The sequence below is a fragment of the Apteryx mantelli genome, chromosome 3 (assembly GCF_036417845.1).
Source record: "Apteryx mantelli isolate bAptMan1 chromosome 3, bAptMan1.hap1, whole genome shotgun sequence".
In the NCBI taxonomy this organism is placed as follows: domain Eukaryota; kingdom Metazoa; phylum Chordata; class Aves; order Apterygiformes; family Apterygidae; genus Apteryx; species Apteryx mantelli.
Genome location: NC_089980.1, coordinates 52805370 through 52826887, shown reverse-complemented (window position 1 = coordinate 52826887; position 21518 = coordinate 52805370). Strand labels below are relative to the sequence as shown.

General features: G+C 37.2%; 1 protein-coding gene across 1 annotated transcript in view; it reads left to right on the top strand.

The window, feature by feature from the left end:
- The window catches only part of RYR2 (ryanodine receptor 2), a 352195-nt gene that overhangs the window by 175598 nt on the left and 155079 nt on the right, over positions 1–21518 (top strand). Inside the window, exons 29-39 of the mRNA XM_067294572.1 lie at positions 554–728; positions 8140–8348; positions 9212–9564; positions 10565–10679; positions 11525–11685; positions 12354–12513; positions 12778–12864; positions 13666–13892; positions 14822–15623; positions 16178–16378; positions 16501–16606. Of these exons, the coding sequence (XP_067150673.1) occupies positions 554–728; positions 8140–8348; positions 9212–9564; positions 10565–10679; positions 11525–11685; positions 12354–12513; positions 12778–12864; positions 13666–13892; positions 14822–15623; positions 16178–16378; positions 16501–16606 (2596 nt within the window). The remainder of the gene's footprint in view (positions 1–553; positions 729–8139; positions 8349–9211; positions 9565–10564; positions 10680–11524; positions 11686–12353; positions 12514–12777; positions 12865–13665; positions 13893–14821; positions 15624–16177; positions 16379–16500; positions 16607–21518) is intronic.

The following is a 21518-nucleotide window of genomic DNA, read 5'->3' as shown; positions in this document are numbered from 1 at the left end:
AATCTCTCAGAAGCTCAGAGTACTCATCCTGTCCACAACAATTCTGTTCTTTCCAAGATCTGTTATGGCAGGACATTTCATTTATTTTATATACAACGTATTTAGAATTATACTTGAAGAAACAGTAAAGTTCGTTTGGAAGCAATGAATTTATAGGCTACAAGATTAAATGAAAAAAATTGCTTAAAAAAAGTTTGCAAAGCAGCTATTTAACATTGCAATTGATAGCATATTATTTTCATTATAAGCCTTTCATAGAACTTCTGCATAAAAATAAGTCATGCTCTTACTAAAGTGTTGAAATAGCAGTTTTCCTCACTTGGCAACGTTTTACAATACTGGTACGAGCAGTGCTTGCAGAAAACTAATTGTTGAATTTCCATTTTCAGAGTCAATGTGCAGTACTCACAGACATTGGAATGATATGCTATGGAAGTGTTAATTTTAGTACTGTGCTAATCAAAGGGCTTAATTATTAGTTGTACCAGTGAGAGGCAGAGGAACACATGCATTGTCATTATGATTATTTGAAATTCTTTGAAATCCCTTTCAGGCACAGCGGTGGCATCAGGGTAATGAGCATTTTGGCCGCTCCTGGTTGGCAGGAGATGTTGTTGGATGTATGGTTGACATGAATGAGCACACTATGATGTTCACCTTGAATGGTGAAATCTTGCTTGATGACTCAGGTTCGGAACTTGCATTCAAGGACTTTGAGGTGGGCGATGGTAAGTACTGTAATATATTGTGCTGTTAACTTGCTGTTGTTGCTCCGTTTGTCTTCCTGCTGTGTGTGTTGTCTTCCCTGTAATGTGGTGGGCCTTCCTCTTTTTCTCTTTCTTTTTTTTCCTTTCTGAGTGAAAGAGTGAGTGAGTGTGTAGCTTTGGCTGGCCAAAATATCTTGGTGTAGCTTTAACTATGTTGGACAATATATGTTGTTGTAACTTGTTCTTATGAACTTTAGAACAATATGAGATGGACAGATTAAGATTAGTAGAAGGAAAGTTATTTTATATATATATACAATGTATGGCTGATCATTAGCTTCTTTGGTGCTTGTAAGTTGAGTATAATTTTCTTGCTGTACTTTGTACTTCTGCCAGAAATACTTTGTTATGGACTGCAGTCAAGGAACTTTAGCACTGCAGTTCCTAAGTGGAGTAGAAGCTGGTGCAATACTCCGTACTCCTGATAGATGTACTTAGTTTGTTATGGACTGCAGTCCAGAATGATATGATACATTGAATTCCTTTCCTATTTCCAAAGAGAGAGGCTGAGGCATCTAATATATAAACAGCAGTCTCTCTTTTTAAATATACTTTCCTGTGGCTCTCTGTTGCTCAAAGCACAGGAAGCTTATGCACTTATTACTTCTATATCTGGAGAAAAGACTCACCATAGTAGTTTCTGTCATTAGCGAATATATTTTAAAAAATATTCTAAAGGGTGAAAGACTTGTAAATAAAAGATTTTTGCTCCTGAAACTAAGCTTTGTGGATGCCTGTTGCAGTAACCAGTTGTCTGTTTATCCACAGCTCTACCTGAGCCTTTCTTTTTTGGTGGCCATACATGTACCGCTTGTGGGCCAGTAACTTTCTATATTGACTCTGATACAAAACTGTAGTTTCTGCTGGAGAAGTCTTATTTTCTCCTAAAGCCCATTAGCTAGGTTTGTATGAGTGTCCCAGTTTCTCCCGTCTGACATTTAGATGTGCTAGTTTGCTATCCATAAGGCTGTTAAACATAGTACATATTCTTTCCTTAACCAAAAGTGATATATTAGACCTAAACTCTCAGTCTCCTTGGTAGCAAGAATTCAGACTGATTTTAATTCCTACTGCAACATAAATTCTAATTGGCTACAAGGAATTAGCTTCATTTCCTCTGAAGGAAAAGCAAATGTTGGCTGTAATTTTTTTGAGCAATTCAAGGCGTGCTGCTTGTTAAGAAAAATGCAACTGTGCTTGTTGATATATGTGTGTATGCACATGCCTTTAAACCAAGATAAAACAGCTAGGTGTAACTTAAGTCTTCCAGGTGTGACAGTATTTCTATTGATAAAGATTTGTTCTCACACATTGCATAATTTGATTTCCTTCTTTTATTTCTTTTCTAGGTGGGGTGTGTGTGTGTGTGTTTATATATATATATATGTATGTGTATATATAGATATGTATGTATATATGTATGTATGTATACACACACACACACACACACACACATGCAATTCGTAATGTAGTCTTAGCTTCCTGGTGATATGATCTTATCCCTCAATAAGATGTAAACAGAAATTAATGTATTCAGCAAACACAAATAATTTGCTTCTCTGTCCCTATTTATAATATCCTGCAACACAGTTAGTGCTTTGATTTTTGAAAGGAGAATTGACATAGTACCAGCATAGCAGGAAAGAGCCATAAGGGTTCAGTGGCTCCGGTCAGCATGTTATATGATAAATTATGATAACTTTCTAGGATACAGTGGTGAATCCGCAGTCATTAATTGAAGACACAGTCCTTTTTTTGCATCTCCCTGTTTTTCTCTGTATTGCAACAGAGAAGACTTGTTGTGATGGGTTCCAACTATACGGAAAAGAAAATTGCTTTAGACTGCACTGGGAGCTTTTTAATTGCTTTAAGTGGTCATTGCATTAAGTTTTGCAGTGCAGAATTTCTGTTCTTCCTGCTTTGTGTTATGGACCCGTAACAGCTCTTCATTTTGAAGCAATGCTCTGATACACAAGGTTGTTGAATTTAACAGCAAACTTATGGGGTCTTGAAAATAAATTATTTAAAAATTCTTTTACTCTTTTTACAATTATTTTGTAAATTCATGTTATACTATTAAAGTTTATTGAGGCATATTCAGCACATTTGCATATACTATAAATAAATACAAAGAATACCAGCAAGAAGCCTGGATGCTCACCATAAACTAGGAAGGACATGTTTCTCCCTGTGTGCTAAAGAGATGCAAATTAACAGAAGAATATGGTGTGCCTCTCAAAGTGTGTTATTATGCTTACCTAATCCTTAAAAAGAGGATATGTTTTGCTTTCTTTGGCAGTGAATTTAGTAAGAAAGTTAACACTTAAATTCCTGCTGCTATCTTAGCTTTCTCTCTGTGATCTGTAGGACCACCCCTAGGCTGGAACTAACTCCTTGTCCCTTGCCCTGTTCAGTTAGGAGCCAGCATTTGGAAAGGAGACATGCTAGATGTGAAGAAGGCAAGGACTTTTTTATGGTGAACTTCACAGCTGTCTTTTGTGATGAGGATTTGATAGTTAGGTCTTGGAATTTTGCAAGTATCAGTCCTTTTGACTCCTTTTTGCAGAGATGTGTTTGGGACTGTGTTTCCATGGCTGTTAACATTTAATCTACACTTCAGCAGGTCACTGTAAGATATAAATTTGATCCAGATCAAGTGTAGAAGTGCTATCAAATTTCTTTCAAATTAGTGAGAGTACACAGTGGGGAGTTTAAGCTGGCTCTAAGCTTTTGTTTCAGTTCTGGGAGGAGAGATGATACCAGATCCGGTATAAAGCCAGCTGGTACAAAGTTAGTGTTTATGGAGATCGAAACCAGCAGAGTAAGTTTTGTGCCTGTTGCTGTGGTGTTGTTGGTCCAGCTTTTTTTTGTGTGCTTTGTAATTCTGTATAACAGAGTAACAGGTAGAAAAACAGGGTGGTTATTGCAAATTAACACACTCAGAATAGGGACAGACACCCGTTACTTACCAGTGACTTAGTGTCTAAACTTGGACATTCACCTTAAGAAGAGTCTTTGCTGTGGGCCTGCTTGAGACCCCAAAATCATTCTATACCATAGAGTATTTTTGCTTATAAATTTGATTTATTGTTAGAAATTTACATACTTGTGTGCATATAGGTACATAAAAGGGTGAGAAATATTGTATAGATAACGGCCTAAAATTTTCTAACTATTGAAATGTAAAAAAAAGGAAAAAATATTTTAAAGTTTTAATCTTTTTCTGTTACCTTTTTTTAGGTTGATATTTTGTGTCTTATATATCAAATATCTATATCTGAGAGAAGAAGTTCAATCTTTTGAACAGCAGTAGGTGCAAAATAGTACTTTTGGGTTATGGATCCCTATTCCCGTAATACATGGGAAAGATGGGTCTTTTGACTATTAATTAGGTTGTTGAATCTTAACCACTTCACTTTCAGCTGCATTTCAGAGTATTTTACCTTTCAGAAGTGCTTTGGAAGAAGAAATTTTATTTTCTTCTTCTTCTGCCATACCACAAAAATTAGGAAATTCTTGATTTGATTTGAAATGAGATAACTGCCACCAGCTCTCTAGCCTCATGCCTGTTACTTTATTGCCTGCAGATTTTCTAAAATACTGTAGTAACTTGCTGAGGGAAAGGGATACCTGAATGGCTTAGTGTTAGTGGTATAGGACATAAAATCATCCTGGTATCCTTAATAACTGGGCAACTGCTATAATTTATTAGGCAGTATAATTCCATAGAGGGATGAGGAATCCTGAGAGGAATTGGAATTTCATGAGATTCTGAAGGCAGCCTGTTTGACCACTACTTTGATTTCAAAGTTGATGAAATTACAGTGGTATATTTTTTGTGGTACTTGTTTCCAGTCACAGGATCAGATGTAAACAGATTTCTGTCGAGTCCAAAACAGCTAAAATATTAGTTCCGTATTTGACATGGAGCCCTAAGACCGTGGTAACTATGTCATAGACTTAACATCAATGTCAAGTGTCTCAGATTTTTCATAATATCCCTTAAATTCACATTAAGTTTTCTAGTGTCATGTATATAGAGAAGAGCTTGCCTTTGGAAAAAGATCTGCTATTCTGATTTCAAAGGCATACGCTATTTGATCTGAGATTTAATAACTCCAGATCAATATTTATAAATATTAAGAGTATTTCATGTAAGGTTCATTATATGGGATGTGCGTGTATATATGTATGTGTGTGTACATACAAACACACGTATACCCAGATTGAATATGACTTTTGTAGAGCTTTCATTTTTTAGGCTGGCTTTGGTTTGGTTTTGTTAATGGCTCCTACTTAAGAGCACTGAGATCTTTCTGCATGTCTCTTATCAGTGAACTGTTTGCATGTTGTGCTGCTGCAGAAAGCGGCTTTTCACTTCAGAAAAAAAAAGATTTGTCAGAGCCCTGTGGTCAGCTTTGAAGAATATAGTCTGACCATAAATCAGTCCTGCAGTTTTAACTTACTTATGAACAGCAAAGAGGGAATATGGCTGAATGCCAACTTACTATCAAGGCTCATGAGCCGTCTTGCGTTGTGCTGCCGATGAGAGGATATGCAACAATAATTCCATATTATTATGCACTTGTGTAAGAGAAATTTTATACTGTAGATATGAAATGCTCATGCTTTATATTCCTATATGAACATATACACTCTGCAAACCAAGTTTTGTTTTGTCAACGTATGCTCTCTCTGAGCATGAATTTTACTGTTTGTACTGAGTATTTGACAAATTGCGTCACAAAGCTCATCCTGTATTCTCCAAAGCAGGGAATGTTATAAGAAGTATTGCTGTCCTATCCCTTTGCCATAAGTGATGGACAATGTTAGAGTGTTACTTTTCTGATGGTACTGTTTTTACTTGTCTTGCTATTTCATAAAATAAAATAAAAGATTTGCTGCACAGCCTTGTTATGCACCTGGAGATTAAGAATGAGGCCATGGGTAAATCATCTTTTTATGTAGCCTGCAGCAGGCTACAAAGGATCTGCAGAATATCGTATCTAATATGACTGGATACCTGTATGTGGAAAGGTCTTGAAAGTTGATTTGTATTCCATAGCAAAACACACAACTGCTTTCCAGCACACTCCTTACTGTCTGTAAGAACAATGTGAAGAGTAGATGTCATATCTTTCCCAGATAGGGAATAATCCTGAACAACCTTAATGACATTTGAGTAGGCTGTTGCCAAATCAGGGCAGAATGTTGCCAGAGAGGAAAGTAATGCTTCCACACTTAAGATTGGTACTGCTATTTATATTCTGTTCATATGGAAGAGCAGTTACTGTATAGTAATGATTACTTGCAGGAGTTAGTTACCTGTACAGTACTGTTCTGGCATCAATGAAATTTGTATTGATGAGAGAGATTATCATGATTTCATGTTGGCTGCAGTTAGAGTTGATGGAAAATACTGAACTGAATTAATAACTTCAATGAGACATCTACGTGTGTAAGACTAGTTCTCAGTTTGTTTGTTTTCTTTTAGGCATTCTTGCAAATGCTCATTTACATTTTTCGTGTGGAAAAGCTACTACCTGCTTCACTCCTAAGAATGAATGCACCAATGAGATTTTTTTTTTTTGACCCCAAAAGGAAATGCATAAGTAGAATTAACGTCTCATGTGCATTCTGTTTAGGAAGGGTAAATATCAGCCATATTTTGAATATTCCTATCTGATGTAGCTGTGTCTTTTATACCTCTTATTTATCTCCATGATTAGAGTTTATCATCTTCCCTTGATTTTCTTGGCTTTGCTTAAAATCATTTGCAGCAGTGTATAGGTTCCTTTAACTCATCAGGATGCCTAGTAATTTCCCGTAGTAGAGCTGCTGGGCTCTATTGCTGTATATGTCTATTTATACAAGTGTAACTTCTCTAGTTATGGATTGTATAATATGATTTTGTTTCATTTAGTTCTAGAAATTGTTCTTTATTATTTTCTAACATTGGGTTTTCATGAGCAGAATAGATGTAAATCATGCTGCTTAAATCATCTGTGGGATCACTGAGAGAAGCTGATGCTTCATGATTTAAGAGCCTTGCTACTAAGATAAAAATCTGGACTTCAACTTATGACTTGTATGGCCTTATGGCTTCTATAGGACTTCTGTGGCCTTAGATTCATCATGCCTAATACACACATATACATGATCATGAATCTTGCTTATCTGCAATAAAAAAAGAAATGAAAAAGTGATATTGATAGCTGATCTTCGATCTAATGAGCAATCATTCCTGTAGCCAGTGCTGTGAAGTTTGCCTTTGTCTCTAAAGAACATGTTGTGAACAGATGTTCTGCCATTTTTTATCCAGACAGCCTCAAGAAAAGCAAGGAACCCCTTGTATTTCCTCCTTGTACTGTTCCCTATCTGTTAGAGTGGCTTCACCTGAGCCAGAATAATGGAAGGGAGCTTCATGTTTATCATTGATACAAGAGAAGACAAGCAGAGTTGAACTTAACATTTGTTTAGCAGTGTTTTTTTTATTGTTGTGTTTTGTTACTAACTGGGTCAAATAAGTTTACAAAACTGTTTGTAGCTGGAAACTCAAAAACAGGAGCAAGAGGAACAGAAGAAATAACATAATTTCCTGTTTTCTAAACTAAGATTCTGAACCAGAGCAAAAAAAAATAGTTATTTAAAAAGTGCAAAGATTTTACATTGACTGTATGCAGAGAAGTGAATTCCTTGTGCTAGTGAAACGATAAAAGAACAGATACATACAAATCTGAAGCTGACTCAAAGTAAATTCTTTGAAACGTCAGTTTCATGAAGCTACAGTATAATACTGCCATTTCCAATACTACAAAATTTTTATGAAAAATAAAAAGCTATTAAGTGTATTTTCTGTTTTTTTTATTATTTTTTATTCTGCAGCATGAAGTTGGTGCATAGTTTTAAGTTTATTTTTGCTGTTTTGGAAACAAGAACTATATTTCTTTTGAGGTGATATTTGAGATTCTCTGAAAATGCCATGACTACTGGAGTTTTAGAAGGAATATTGAATATTGTAAGACTCAGAGTAAAATCATGAGAACTGATAACACTCCGGCATGCTAGCAGAGAGCTTAACCAAGTGTTTGTTGACAGAATCCTTGAAGTTCTCTCTTATATTTCTCTAAAGTGAATTGGCTGCTGAATGAAGAGATTCCTAACTATTAGAGACCTGTATTTTCAAAATGATATTTGAGATAAGATTCTTGGTGATACATAAGAGGTGATGTACTATAGATGTCTGCTTGCGCTTATACTGTTGGGTTTTTGGCCTTTTTTCCAAATAATTTTTAATTGGGTTACAGGAAGAAACCAATTCACTATGTTTGTGATGTACAACCCACATGTTCTTTCTTCTTGTTGTTTTAAGGGTTTCTACCTGTGTGCAGCCTGGGCTTATCTCAAGTGGGAAGAATGAACTTTGGAAAAGATGTCAGCACTCTAAAATATTTCACTATCTGTGGCTTACAAGAAGGGTATGAGCCCTTCGCTGTTAATACAAACAGAGACATCACCATTTGGCTGAGCAAAAGACTCCCTCAATTCCTACCAGTGCCATTAAACCATGAACATATTGAGGTCTGTGATCCCTACTGGAATCTTTGTAGACACTTTTTCCATGAGTATGCTTTAATTATAAAACTACTTTTGCACTTCTAGACAAGGTTTTTAATTTGGTATGTTAGCCCTGTTCTGGACATATTTTACACCTGCTACAAGCTTGTTACCTTCCGTGGAGTTGCAAATAACATAGTTATTTGGTTCATTGTATCTATTCATCCATAAAATCTGTCATGTGTGTAAATATGAGCTTCTCAAAGATGAATTCCACAAGATGTCCTCATTAAGAACTCCTTGTGCAGTGAGTGAGAGTCCTGTACATAAAAAAAAACCTTCGAAAAAGTGAGCCTTTCTATGTAACAAGTATCATGTGTTCTGGTGCACACACTTTGTGATTTTCCATGACTAATTGTTTTTGATTTTAATAAATATTTATGAGCTAGTTGTGTCAACAGTTATGTCCCAATCAGTTGCGCAGCTTGGCGAAAGTGAGTCCATGCTTTGTAAGCCTACCATAAAGCCCCTTTGAAATCAATGAAATAGAACCTTTCTTTCTATTGATGTGTATCACAATGTAGTTTGTGTTTTTTGTCTTACATATATACTTTATTAGTTGTTTTTTGTTGTTCTTCCCAAGATTGGATTTATATTTTGTGAGTGCTTTTTTAAAAGAGAAACAGCAAAAACCTCCACTCCCTATAACATAATATTTATTTCCCCCTAAAATGATCGTACATGATTACAATGTATCTGAGTGTACTGTTGCAAGTTTTGATTTGTTTTAAAATGTCATAGGTTCTTATTCTAAAAACATAACTTGAATATTTGGGAGGGTGAGAAAAGCATCAGCTTCTAAATGTATACGTCTTTATTTTTGATAGGTGATGAGAATTGATGGCACCATAGACAGCTGTCCCTGCCTGAAGGTCACGCAGAAGTCCTTTGGTTCACAGAACAGTAAAACAGACGTCATGTTTTTTCGATTAAGTATGCCTATTGAATGCGCTGAGGTGTTCTCCAGAACAGCTGCAGGAGGGTTACCAGGCACTGGTCTTTTTGGCCCTAAGAATGACTTGGAGGATTATGATGCTGATTCTGATTTTGAGGTTCTAATGAAAACTGCTCATGGTCATCTAGTGCCTGACCGGACAGAAAGAGAAAAAGATGCCACAAGACCAGAGTTAAACAATCATAAAGATTACGCTCAAGAAAAACCTTCACGTCTTAAACAAAGGTCAGTAGCATATTTGGCATCTTTTTTTCTTGAATTGTTGAAGAAAATGCCAGTCAGGTCTCCGGAGATTTTACCCTAGTTCTGCCCTAAATTTGGATATAACAGTAAGTGGGACAGTTAATCTTCATGTGCTTAAGTTGCATCATCTGCAAGATACTGACCAAAATTAAGCAAAAACCTGAAAACATTTCTCCAGCTATTAGAGACCTATCATTAGATTCATTGTGAAGGCTTTTGAGATCCTCAGATGAAATACACTCTAAAGCCATGGAAAGCCTTTCTGACAGAACTAGAAAATCTCTGAAGTGACTGAGAATTTTTCACAAAACTTTCAAAAAGCTGAAGATGTTTAGATAATCTGTAGCGAAAATCAGCTTCTTAGGTCATTTGCTTCATTAAGTGAGGCAAGAGTATCCTCTAGCTGACATGTTCGTTCTCCCTAACTTTTCTTACATAATCAAATGAACAAAGGACCTACTTGATGGTGCTGTGGAGATGCTAACACTGGGCCATTGCACAGATACATTACTGCAACCAGCAGCTTTCCATTCCTTTTCTACCATTCTTTACCAAAGTTACTTTGTTAAATATTTCAAATGCAGAATAAATATGGAAGTGTGGATGAAATTTTTAAAAGCATCAAAGTAATTTAAGATTCCAGGTTCCTTTTCCGAAGTGTCATAAATGCTTAACAGCCTAATAATTCTTTTTAAGTTAAGAAGGGTTCAGTTTCCAAAGGAGATTTGAATATACAGTTTAATAAAAAATTATTTAAGTGCTTTTAAAAATGAGTCTATCTCCTTCTCTTCTCTGAAGAAAATATTCTGTTTTGAACTGCGGGTAAGTAATAAATACGTTAGTGTTATGTATTAATAATGTAATAAATAATGTAATAAATACTATATATTCAGGACTAATGTATAAGTGCAAAATTCATCTGCATTTATACTGATTTACTGAGTCTTTCATAGAGATTTTGATTTTATTTTTTTTATTACAGATTTATGCTGAGGAGGACAAAGCCTGATTATAGCACAAGCCACTCTGCACGACTTTCTGAGGATGTGCTAGCAGATGATAGGGATGACTATGATTATTTGATGCAAACTTCCACGGTATGGTAACCTAGGTTTTGTATTTCAGATGCTTACTTTCTTGAACAACTGCATGTTTTCAGTATTAAGAGTTTCAGAAAACGTGATTTTTCAGGCCAAATTTTAAATGTAAATTTCTGCAGTAGTCCTGCATTACTAAGTAGTTGAGACTGCTACATTCATTTTGTTTTGACTTGATAGTCAATCTAAAATAATTTGCATATGGAGAGCCATAAATTCAGTTGAGTCTGTTTTTGAAAGTATTATTGAAACACTGAGCGTCAGAGAGGAAAAATAAATGCAGAGTGTGTTAAACCAACAGATCAGTGTTCAAGACCATTTGAACACCTCTGTCCTCATTTTATTCAGTGTTTTTTTCATGGAATTCCTGGTGAAAGTAATAAGGGTTTTGAGTGCCTTTCACTGAGATCAGCTCCATAAGCACTCACTCTTCAGTGTCTGAAGACAAAATACAGCTCTTTCGTATTTATTCTCCTCTTTCCAAAAGATATTAGCATACTACAGGCTGCTAGTTATCTACAGGGTAAAAATTGTAGCTGCAATACAAATATAACTTACAATGCTACAATGCAAAAGCCTACAGTACAAGCCTATAGCTGCATCTGTACTGTCTTCCCTTTTTTTTTTCTTTAACATGCATGTTTTTTTGGCTGTATTTTGATTTGTGTTGCTATCCTTATGTTGCTTGTCTTATGAACAAGTGCTTGTCTTGCACTTGAACAAGTCTATGCTAGTTTTCAAGAGATGACATTTTCAGATTCTAGAGCAACAAATTAATTCTGAATCAAAATAATACAATAGAAAATAAATATTAACACTTTGTAACATGATGTTTTTATTGACAGTACTATTATTCAGTGAGAATATTTCCTGGTCAAGAACCTGCTAATGTCTGGGTGGGCTGGATTACATCTGACTTCCATCAGTATGACACAACCTTTGACTTGGACAGAGTGCGCACTGTCACAGTTACACTGGGAGATGAAAAGGGGAAGGTTCATGAGAGGTTGGTTAAAATTTTCTTAGAAAAATGTATATTTTATATCTATAAAGGCGACTAACAACTGTATAAACTGTAGTTTTACTCCACTTAATGGAATTGGATGAATGTAATATCAAAAAGTGCAGACTCGTGTGGTCCCCTTATAACTTGTTTTCTCCTCTTGCTTGTGAAGATCAGTAGAATAATGATCTAGTAAAATTAATAGACTGAAAAAAGTCAAGAGTAGTACAGCTTTTATATGTAGTTTCAGTCATTCATTTCAGAACATGATCCTGTATTTGTGCAAAATAGAGCTCTCCCTTGTCATATTTTTGGAACTTTCTGGCTTTGGGCAGGCCAGAATTAGTACAAGAACAGCTTCTGTCACTACTTCTGCTTATGGTCCATGTCAGAAAACTCTATATGTTATGCTTAACACTAAATATTATAAAATATTAACTTGCAATGTTAATTTTGTCTCTTAAAGTTTTGCTAATGATTTGAGCTTTTGCTTGTTTTGTCTTCTTCACTTTTTATTTTTTCAATTATGAGGTTTCGATTTCATTGAATTTTGGCGGGACCTGCTGTTTTCACCCACATGCCCCATTGGTTGCAGCAGCACAAATTTATTTTTAGGCTTCTACAGAAAGTTTACATACCATCCATAAATAAATTTGTCTTTTGACATTCAGTATCAAACGCAGCAACTGCTATATGGTGTGTGCAGGAGAGAGCATGAGTCCTGGACAAGGACGCAATAATAATGGGCTGGAGATTGGTTGCTTGGTTGATGCTGCCAGTGGTCTGCTGACCTTCACAGCTAATGGCAAGGAACTAGGCACATACTATCAGGTGAGTATTTTTTGATGACGATTTCCAGTGGAGAGGGGGGAACAAAAAACCTCGGACTGAATTTTATGAGTATGATTGTTACAAGATGGGAAGAAAAAGTAATTGCAACTTTTATGGTAATTTTTCCATCCTGTTAGGATTTTCTGGAGTTTTATTCACAGGCTTGCACTTACTGGCAGTCAGTGCAGATGTTGGGGGGGTGTCTAATATTTAACAGTATTTTGCTGTCTTCAGTGAATATATATTTTTGCATCTTTCATGTAGGTTGAACCAAGTACTAAGCTATTTCCTGCTGTATTTGCTCAAGCTACAAGCCCCAATGTTTTCCAGTTTGAATTGGGAAGAATAAAGGTAAATAATGCTTAATTTTTGTGCAAATTTAGGAGTAATAATACATCATATCAGGTAATCATTGATTTTTGCCATTTGTTGTACAGTGTGTTCTTACTGGGAACATTTTTATGAGTCCAAGTGTTTTCACTGCTGTCATTTTTATGCTGAACTCAATTCATGTATCTAAAATATAGTACATAGGATGAGAAGGATTATAACTGATATGAATGGGCAGGGGATATTGCAAAGCCCTGAGAAAGTTTCTCCATCTCATCCTTCATGATGAAATGAAACCAGGTGTTTCTGAATTAGGCAGATAACATAAATTGCTTTCAGTCACTGGGGTCAGTAAGGCAAATCTCTTACTTTATAAAGTGAGCCATGGATGACTGGATGCTATGCAGATTAGGTTAGGCTTTAAAAGAATTTTAAGATACATTTAAACAGTACACTTAAGAAAACTGAACTGAAATTGACTTCCTTGTTTTGGATATGTGGATGTCTGAGAAATCAGAAGAGGTAAGAGAAGGGTGAAGTTCAGAGCTCTGGTCCATGGAAGCTAATTATTAGATCCCAATACACATTCCATTCGAGTTTCTATTTCATATTTAGTTATTTTAGAAAAAATGTGGAGAATGCTATTGTGCCACTAGCTGGCCAGCAGTTACCAGCTGGTTTTACAAACTACTGAAAATGTTACTCTCCTGTTACACTGTGCTATACTATACTATCCATTGACTCTGTGTCTTGAAAAATATCACATATTCATTATTTCTGAAGATGATGAAGCTGATTGTCTCTTATGTTGGAATTCTCCAGAATGTGATGCCATTATCTGCTGGCTTGTTCAAAAGTGAACACAAAAACCCAGTCTCCCAATGCCCTCCGCGTCTCCATGTCCAGTTTCTGACTCACGTGCTTTGGAGCAGAGTGCCAAACCACTTCCTGAAGGTTGATGTCTCTCGGATCAGTGAACGTCAAGGCTGGATGATACAGTGCTTGAATCCTTTGCAGTTCATGGCCCTTCATATTCCAGAAGAAAACAGGTTGATGTTGTTTATATGTGAAAGTACACTGGGGCTAGATTAGGACTATAAAACTAGACATGTCGTAAATTTTTCTGTAAGAGAAGCCCAGGTCCCTGTCTCTCTTTTTCTCTCTATTTGTATGTATAATACATGTAAGTAGAAGCAATATGTTTTGACTTAGCTAGCATTAAAATTTTATTTTATTTTATTATTAAATGTTTTTAAATCTGCATCTTTTTGTTGTTTCTAACCTGTAGTAGCTTCTCTCTAAACTCTTTAACAGTGTATTTGGGTTTTAAACTACAATGAAAGAGAAACTGAGATCATAAGTTATTAAAGATAATCTGCAAGATAGACAAAGATCTGTTTTTCTTAGAGAACTTCTTAAAATATGTGGCCAGTGAAACTATTCTATCACTTTAATTTTCCTAACTTTAATTGAAACAATTGGAAAAATGTAGATTTCAGATTTCCTTGTTACCCAAATGTCTAAATATAGTGCTAATGACTGAGACTGAAAATAAAATCACTAAAAAATTAAGAATTCTAAAAAAAAAAAAAAAAAGTCCTGCACACTGGCTAGTCTGCTGTCATTGTGCAACCCCAGATCTAAAAAGGATAAATGATATAAATGTGTCATCCTATACTGGATTAAAAAGATGATTTTCGGTTATTCAAAATCTTGTTTGTAGTATGAGTAAGTGTTCTCTTTTAAGTACATCAGTTGGATCTTTCCCCACTGAGGGTAACTGAAGTTGTATTTTAGGAGTGACTTGGATAAATACCTAGCTCAACGTCATTCTTGGTCCATGATTCTTGGGTTAACAGGGTTTATCACATGAAAGTTGGAAAGTCCTTAGGTAGAATTTTGAACTCCTTCACACTGGTAAGTTGTTACCCTGATACAGAATTTACTGTTTTGTTTTGTTTTGTTTTTTCCTCTGCAGGACAATTGATATTTTGGAGCTGATAGAACAAGAAGAATTGCTGAAATTTCACTATCATACCCTCCGATTGTATTCAGCTGTTTGTGCTTTAGGGAACAACCGGGTGGCCCATGCTATGTGTAGCCATGTGGATGAGTCTCAGCTCCTGTATGCTATTGAGAATAAATATATGCCAGGATTATTACGTGCAGGATATTATGACTTACTTATTGACATCCATCTCAATACCTATGCCACTGCCAGGTTAATGATGAATAATGAATTTATTGTTCCAATGACAGATGAGACCAAGAGTATTACCTTGTTTCCTGATGAAAACAAAAAACATGGCCTCCCTGGTATAGGACTTAGCACTTCCTTAAGGCCGAGAATGCAGTTCTCCTCCCCAAGTTTTGTAAGCATTAGCAGTGAATGCTTTCAGTTCAGTCCTGAATTCCCTCTGGAAATCTTAAAGGCCAAAACAATAGAGATGCTGACTGAAGCTGTTCAGGAGGGCAGCCTCCATGTTAGAGATCCAGTTGGAGGCTCTACAGAATTTCTTTTTGTCCCTCTCATCAAGCTGTTTTACACCCTCCTAATTATGGGAATCTTCCATAATGGGGATCTGAAACACATCTTGCAGTTGATTGAGCCCCGGGTTTTCAAAGAAGCTATGAGTCAGGAGGATGAAAGTGATTTCTCAGAGAAGGAGCTGAGTTCAGATGAACTCAAGGCAGAAGAAGGAGAGGAAGAAACCAAAGGGGAGCAAGTGCCAAAGGAAGGACTCCTTCAGATGAAACTTCCTGAACCTGTTAAATTACAGGTAACAATACTGCTGTGTTAGTGGTTGTTACCATTTTTCACACATCCTTTTTTCTTCACCTGGTAATTTCTCTTTAAAGGAATACAGCAGTCTGATGTTGTTTGAATAGAGAAGTAATTTACTTACAGGAAACTACAAGATTAATATCTTCCTGATAAAATAAAGTTGTATACTGTGGATCAAATAGCTCTTGTTTCATTAAGTAGAATCACTTTCTAAATTAAGTTAACAAGGAATTCTGCATTTCTGTGGATCTAGACACAAGGAAATTCCCTAGAAGCAAGGAGCAAATCCACTGTCTTACAAGTAAATGAAACTCCTACTCCTTTAGGTCTGAGGCACATAAATCTCTTGCATATGTCAGATATTAATTAGTCCTGATCCAGGATATATTACAGATTACTTCAGATGCAGTAGATGACTGCATTTAAGATTTCAGTCGGTTCATCTGACAATAACTGCTGCTGTAAGGGATCCATCCTTGTTTACATAACATACAGCAGAGTTTTCTTAGCTTGCCTACTCTTTTTGTTCTTCTGATACTGTTTTCTCAGATGTGTCATCTACTCCAGTACCTGTGTGATTGCCAGGTACGACACCGGATAGAAGCCATTGTAGCATTTTCTGATGATTTTGTGGCCAGGCTTCAACAAAATCAGCGCTTCCGGTACAATGAAGTGATGCAGGCCTTGAATATGTCTGCTGCCCTGACAGCTAGAAAAACAAAGGAATTTCGTTCCCCACCTCAGGAACAGGTACAGCTTACAGTGAACCATTTATTGTTTTCCTGTGCTATGTGTATGGCAGAGTTCTTTTGATTTCATAGTTTTGCGTATAGAAATCAGTGTTGCCTGCTTTTCCTTTGCTTTGTTTTAAGATTAACATGCTGCTGAACTTTAAAGATGATAAAAATGATTGTCCTTGCCCTGAAGAAATTCGAGATCAACTCTTGGATTTCCATGAAGACCTAATGGCACACTGTGGTACGTCGTTTCTGAATATATTTATTTTTAAAATTATATTAGCTTTAAAAGTAATTTTTCTAAATAATTTTAGATAATTCCCCAACTAAGTAACCTGGAGATTACTTTTTATCAATAATAAATACTGTCCCAATAAAGATACACAGCTTACAGTCATAAAACAAGGAAATGCTCTTATCCTCGTATCTGGTCAAAGTAGAAGAGAATACGCTCTGTTTTTTTTCATGAGGGAAAAGGATTTTTTTTGCCCATGCAACTCTTTGGGAATTTCTTTGAGCTCAATGCATTGGATGACTCTGTGGTGCACCTGTTTGTTAATCAAAGGATTCCTCTGCCCCATTCCTTCTCCTTTGCGCTCACATAGGTTAGTATAGGTCATTTTTGCTCTATGAAATTGACTATGATCATATTAACAAAAATATAATATTAATTGTTTGTTCTCTTCAGACACAAATGAAGATATATCAGCTTGTCTGTTAAAACAAAGAAAAAGTTAAAAAGAGTAATTAAATTTTCATAGTTCAGATTTCTTCAATTAATAAAAAAAGTATTAACTTATATGTCATATTAAAATGTGAAATACAATAACAATTCAAATACAAAAATACAAAAACTAAGCAACAAAATGCATATTTTAAATTTCAGACTCGTATCCATGAATATTGCAAATTCAGTCACAGTTATTTTGTTTAGAATGCTTGTTTGCATTTTGCTTTGAGTGATTTATTGCTTTCCTTTTTGAAGGATACCCATTTGTCCACATCACTGCTGTATGCCATTTGTAAAAAATAAATAAAAGAGACACTTGACAGATAGCACTAGCAGACAGGCAGCTCAACTTCCACATCATATCCTACTACCTAGAAGAAGTTAATGCAGGGTTGTGTGATTATATTTTTTAAACTAATATTCTGGTCTAGGAAGGAACTTTGGACAGGAGGATCTCTACACTTTTCCTCCATCCATTATTGACCCCATTTAACTGGAGATGACTTGTTTAATGATTCACTTCGCTGCCTTAAAATATACAAATAGATAAAAGCTTGTCATCAATATCTGACTTCATAATGCATGACTTTTCTTCCTTGGTAGAGCAGGCACTGTTGGTATTCTGTTGATCACAAATGTTTGGTTACTTGAGTCCTTCTCAAAGATGTTTCTGTTACTGAAGTAATCACAGAATTATTAAGATGTCAAAAACCACAGGAGATCTCTAATCTTGCCTCCTGCTCAGATCAGGGTCAGTGCTGAATTCAGACTTGGCTGCACAGCACTTTGTCTTGAAACCCTCCAGGGACAGAGATTCCACAACCTGTCTGGGCAACCTGTTCCAGGACTTGAATTTCCTAATGTTTTTTCCCCTCTGTGTCAGTTTGGATCCCTGCCTTTTTTATTTGTGATCATTGTATCTTGTTCACCTCAGGAAAGAGTCTGGCTTCATTTTCTTGAGAATCTCCTCAAAAGTATGTGAAGGTTGCTATTAGGTGCCCCAGAAAGCTTCTCTTCTCCAGTCTAACAAGTCCGGTTCCCTCTGCCTCTCCTTATAGGGCAAGTGTGCCAGCCCTCAAGCATCTTGGTGGGCCTTGTTTGGATGCCCTCCAGCTTATCAGTTTGTTTCTCGTACTGGGTAGTCTAAAGCTGTATGTAGTATTCCAGATGTGGTTTGATAAGTGCTGAGTAAAGGGGAATAATTGCTTCCCTTGAGCTACTAGTCATGTTCTGGTTAATACAGCCCAGTATATATTTAGCCTTCTGTTAGGGAGGGTGCTGAATCCACTGGCCCAACAGAGATGAGGCTGCTGCAGCTCCATGCTGCCAGGTCCAACAAGTAGCGAAGTTGAGCATGTATTCTTAGTATGCACACACACAAACACACGTATACAGTATATACATATGTACCCAACTGGCCACACAGATCAACACAGACAGATGTACACAGCACTTACACAAACACAAACAGCACCAATGGCCTCATCCAGTTCCCCTGTCTGGCCAGTCAGAAGAAAGGTCCATTAGTGGGATATATTTATATACATATGTATGACGTAGATCCTTCCAATAGCTCAGCGCTCAATCTACCCAGTACCTGGCCCCTGGATCCCTGGTGTCTGTCTCTCTGTCTCTCACCATCCAGTAGCTGGCCTGGACACACAGTACTTCCAGTAGCTGGTTCTGGATCATTGCTCTTCCCAGGTGCCTCACCTCTAGAGACAAATACAGGCACACACATGTGTGCACACATATACACACAGACAAGGGTCTCAGTTGACTCCCAGACTCTACAGTGTCCCTGGCGGTTGACTGGGACTCACCTGATCCCCCTGCTAACCAACTTTCACTGTAGTCTTGCCCTTAGATACACAGACACACATACAAATGGGTCTCCCAGTTGGCTTCTCCCCTCACCCCTGGACCCCACGGTCCTTCTGGCAGTTGTGCAGGATTGCCTGGTCCCTCTGGTAGCCAACTCCTTTGCCTTTAGAGACACATGCATGTATCTGGCTCCAAAGTTGCCTGACTGACTCTCCTGCTAGTTTGGCTTGATAAGTGCTAGCAATCACACACCAGCTTGCATACCTCCTTCACTCCAGTTGCTGGCACTTAATTTCACATGCTCTGGTCTCTGCAGTTGCTGGCCCTGCAGACACGTGGGCCCCTATGACCTATGATCTGACTTCAGTTGCTGGCACTTAGACTTCCACATGTGTCCGTGCACACAGAATAGAGTCCTTCACCCAGGAAAATAGTTAGAAAAAGAATTTAATAGGAAGATAGAACAGATTGCACTGATCAGGTGCAGGGCATGGCCAGACAAGTGTACTGACCAGCCCCCCTGTTTACAGGTGACTGGCTCTTTTTATCCTTTTATCCCTCTAATTTCCCACTTTTGTTCCTCACCAAATCACTTAGATTCCTCCCTTCCCAACCTTTGGTTCATCCCCTAAACGTACTGTAAGTCTTGCGCAATCCTGAAATGCTCTTCTCCCATAATGTGTCCTATAACTGGAGAGAGGAACCTCCCTTAGTCTGAAAGGTGCTCCAGAGAGCCACTCCCTTTGACTCATCTTGCTGGGCTTCACACCTGGACAATGGGGCTGATGGTCTCCTGGGACAGACCAGGAGGAGCCTGGATGTCTGAGTAGGTAATTTGGGTTCCCCACCTGCCCTTGTGCTTCTGTGCTCTTCTGTGCTTGTGGAGATGAGCCCTTGATAGGCTGCTCGCTCTCCTGTGATGGGCCTGGGGGTAGCCAGGACAGTGTGTTACTTGGGTTCCCCCACCTGCCACTGTCTCCCTGTGCTCCTTTACGTGTGTGCAAATGAGCTTTTTATCCCATAAGCTAACACTCTCCTTGCTGTCAGGGTGCGCTGCTGACTCATGTTTAGCTTGCTGTACAACAGGACCCCCAGGTTCTTTTTTGCAAAGCTGCTTTTTTATCCATTGATGCCCAGCCTGCACAGTTGCATGGGTTAGGTCTGTCTGAGGTGCCAAACTTTTTATTTGTCCTTCCTGAACTTCATGAGGTTCCTGTCAGCCCATTCCTCTAGCCTATTGTGCTCCTTGCCCTTGAGTGTATTTACTACCCCCCCTCCAATCTGGTGTCATCCTCAAACTTGGTGAAGGTGCATTATGACACTTCAAAGGAACTGTTTTTATTTTAAATGAAAAAAAAGAAGGGAAAATTCAATGTGACCTGTCAGTTGGCAGAAAACCAAGATGAAATAAAGAATTTAGAAATAACATTTGAAAGGTGTGGAGGCTTCATCTTTCTTTGATTTTCACGTTTTTCTTTATTTTTTTTTACCATCATTCTCTTCTTTCAGATTACTTGATTTAGTTTTGTCAGTATTATTCTTTTGTCTCCTTTATGAAGAATTAGTAATTTGAATAATCCACAACTAGAAAATTAATTCTGTGGGTTAGAAGAGTCATTACAGTAGAACAAAATTAATTCTGTATGTGTTCAAAACATGGCTATTGCAAAATAAGTAGAACAATTACACATCCTGGGTCCTATGTCTGGCTGATTAGCCAGTCACCATTTGGGGAGTCGCATGTTGTTGAAATGGTTAAAAGACAGTTATATTGACAGTTTGCAAATCAGACCAGTACAACAAGAGCTCAGGGAACTGCATAACTCGCGAAAACAGACATTTCATTTTGATAATTCCACAGCATCTCTGTATTCTAATTGATGAGACATTTCAGTCTCTACTGTTAATTAGTTTGGTTGAAGAAGCTGCCATCCAAAACATTTTGTAATATGACTGAGTGTAAAATAGAAAGTTACTGATGGTTGTTGTTTAGTTTAACATTGATTATTCTCTTAGGACAAAATAAAACAAAATAACTTGTAGTGGAAATGTGACTGTACTTAATGCAAAAAAAATCAGACAATTAAACCAACACAATAGAATTTCTACATGAAGAGATGCAAGAAATTGAGGGGAATAATTAATGTGATGCAGGAACATCATGTATAAGTCAAGACTACTGAAGAAGACCCACAAACCTTAACCTCAGAATTTAAGTTGGAAGGAGAAAAGAACAGAAAAAATAAATGAATGCTCTCTTTACTTTGGGTTTATTTTAGTTTGAGGGTCAAGGTTTTTGTTTCAGTTGCAATGTATTGGTTAAAGAATAAAGTTGTGAACATGAGAAAAAGGGCTGACAGGAACCTCATGAAGTTCAACAAAGGCAAATGCAAGGTCCTGCGCCTGGGGAGGAACAACTTCATGTACCAGCACAAGACTGATTTGCAGAAAAGGACCTGGGTGTCCAAGGTGAACATGAGCCAGAAATATGCTCTTGTCACAAAGGTGGCCAACCATATCCTGGAGTTCATTAGGAAGAGCATCATCATCAGATGGATAGAGGCGATCCTTCCCTTCTACTCAGCACTGGTGAAGTCAC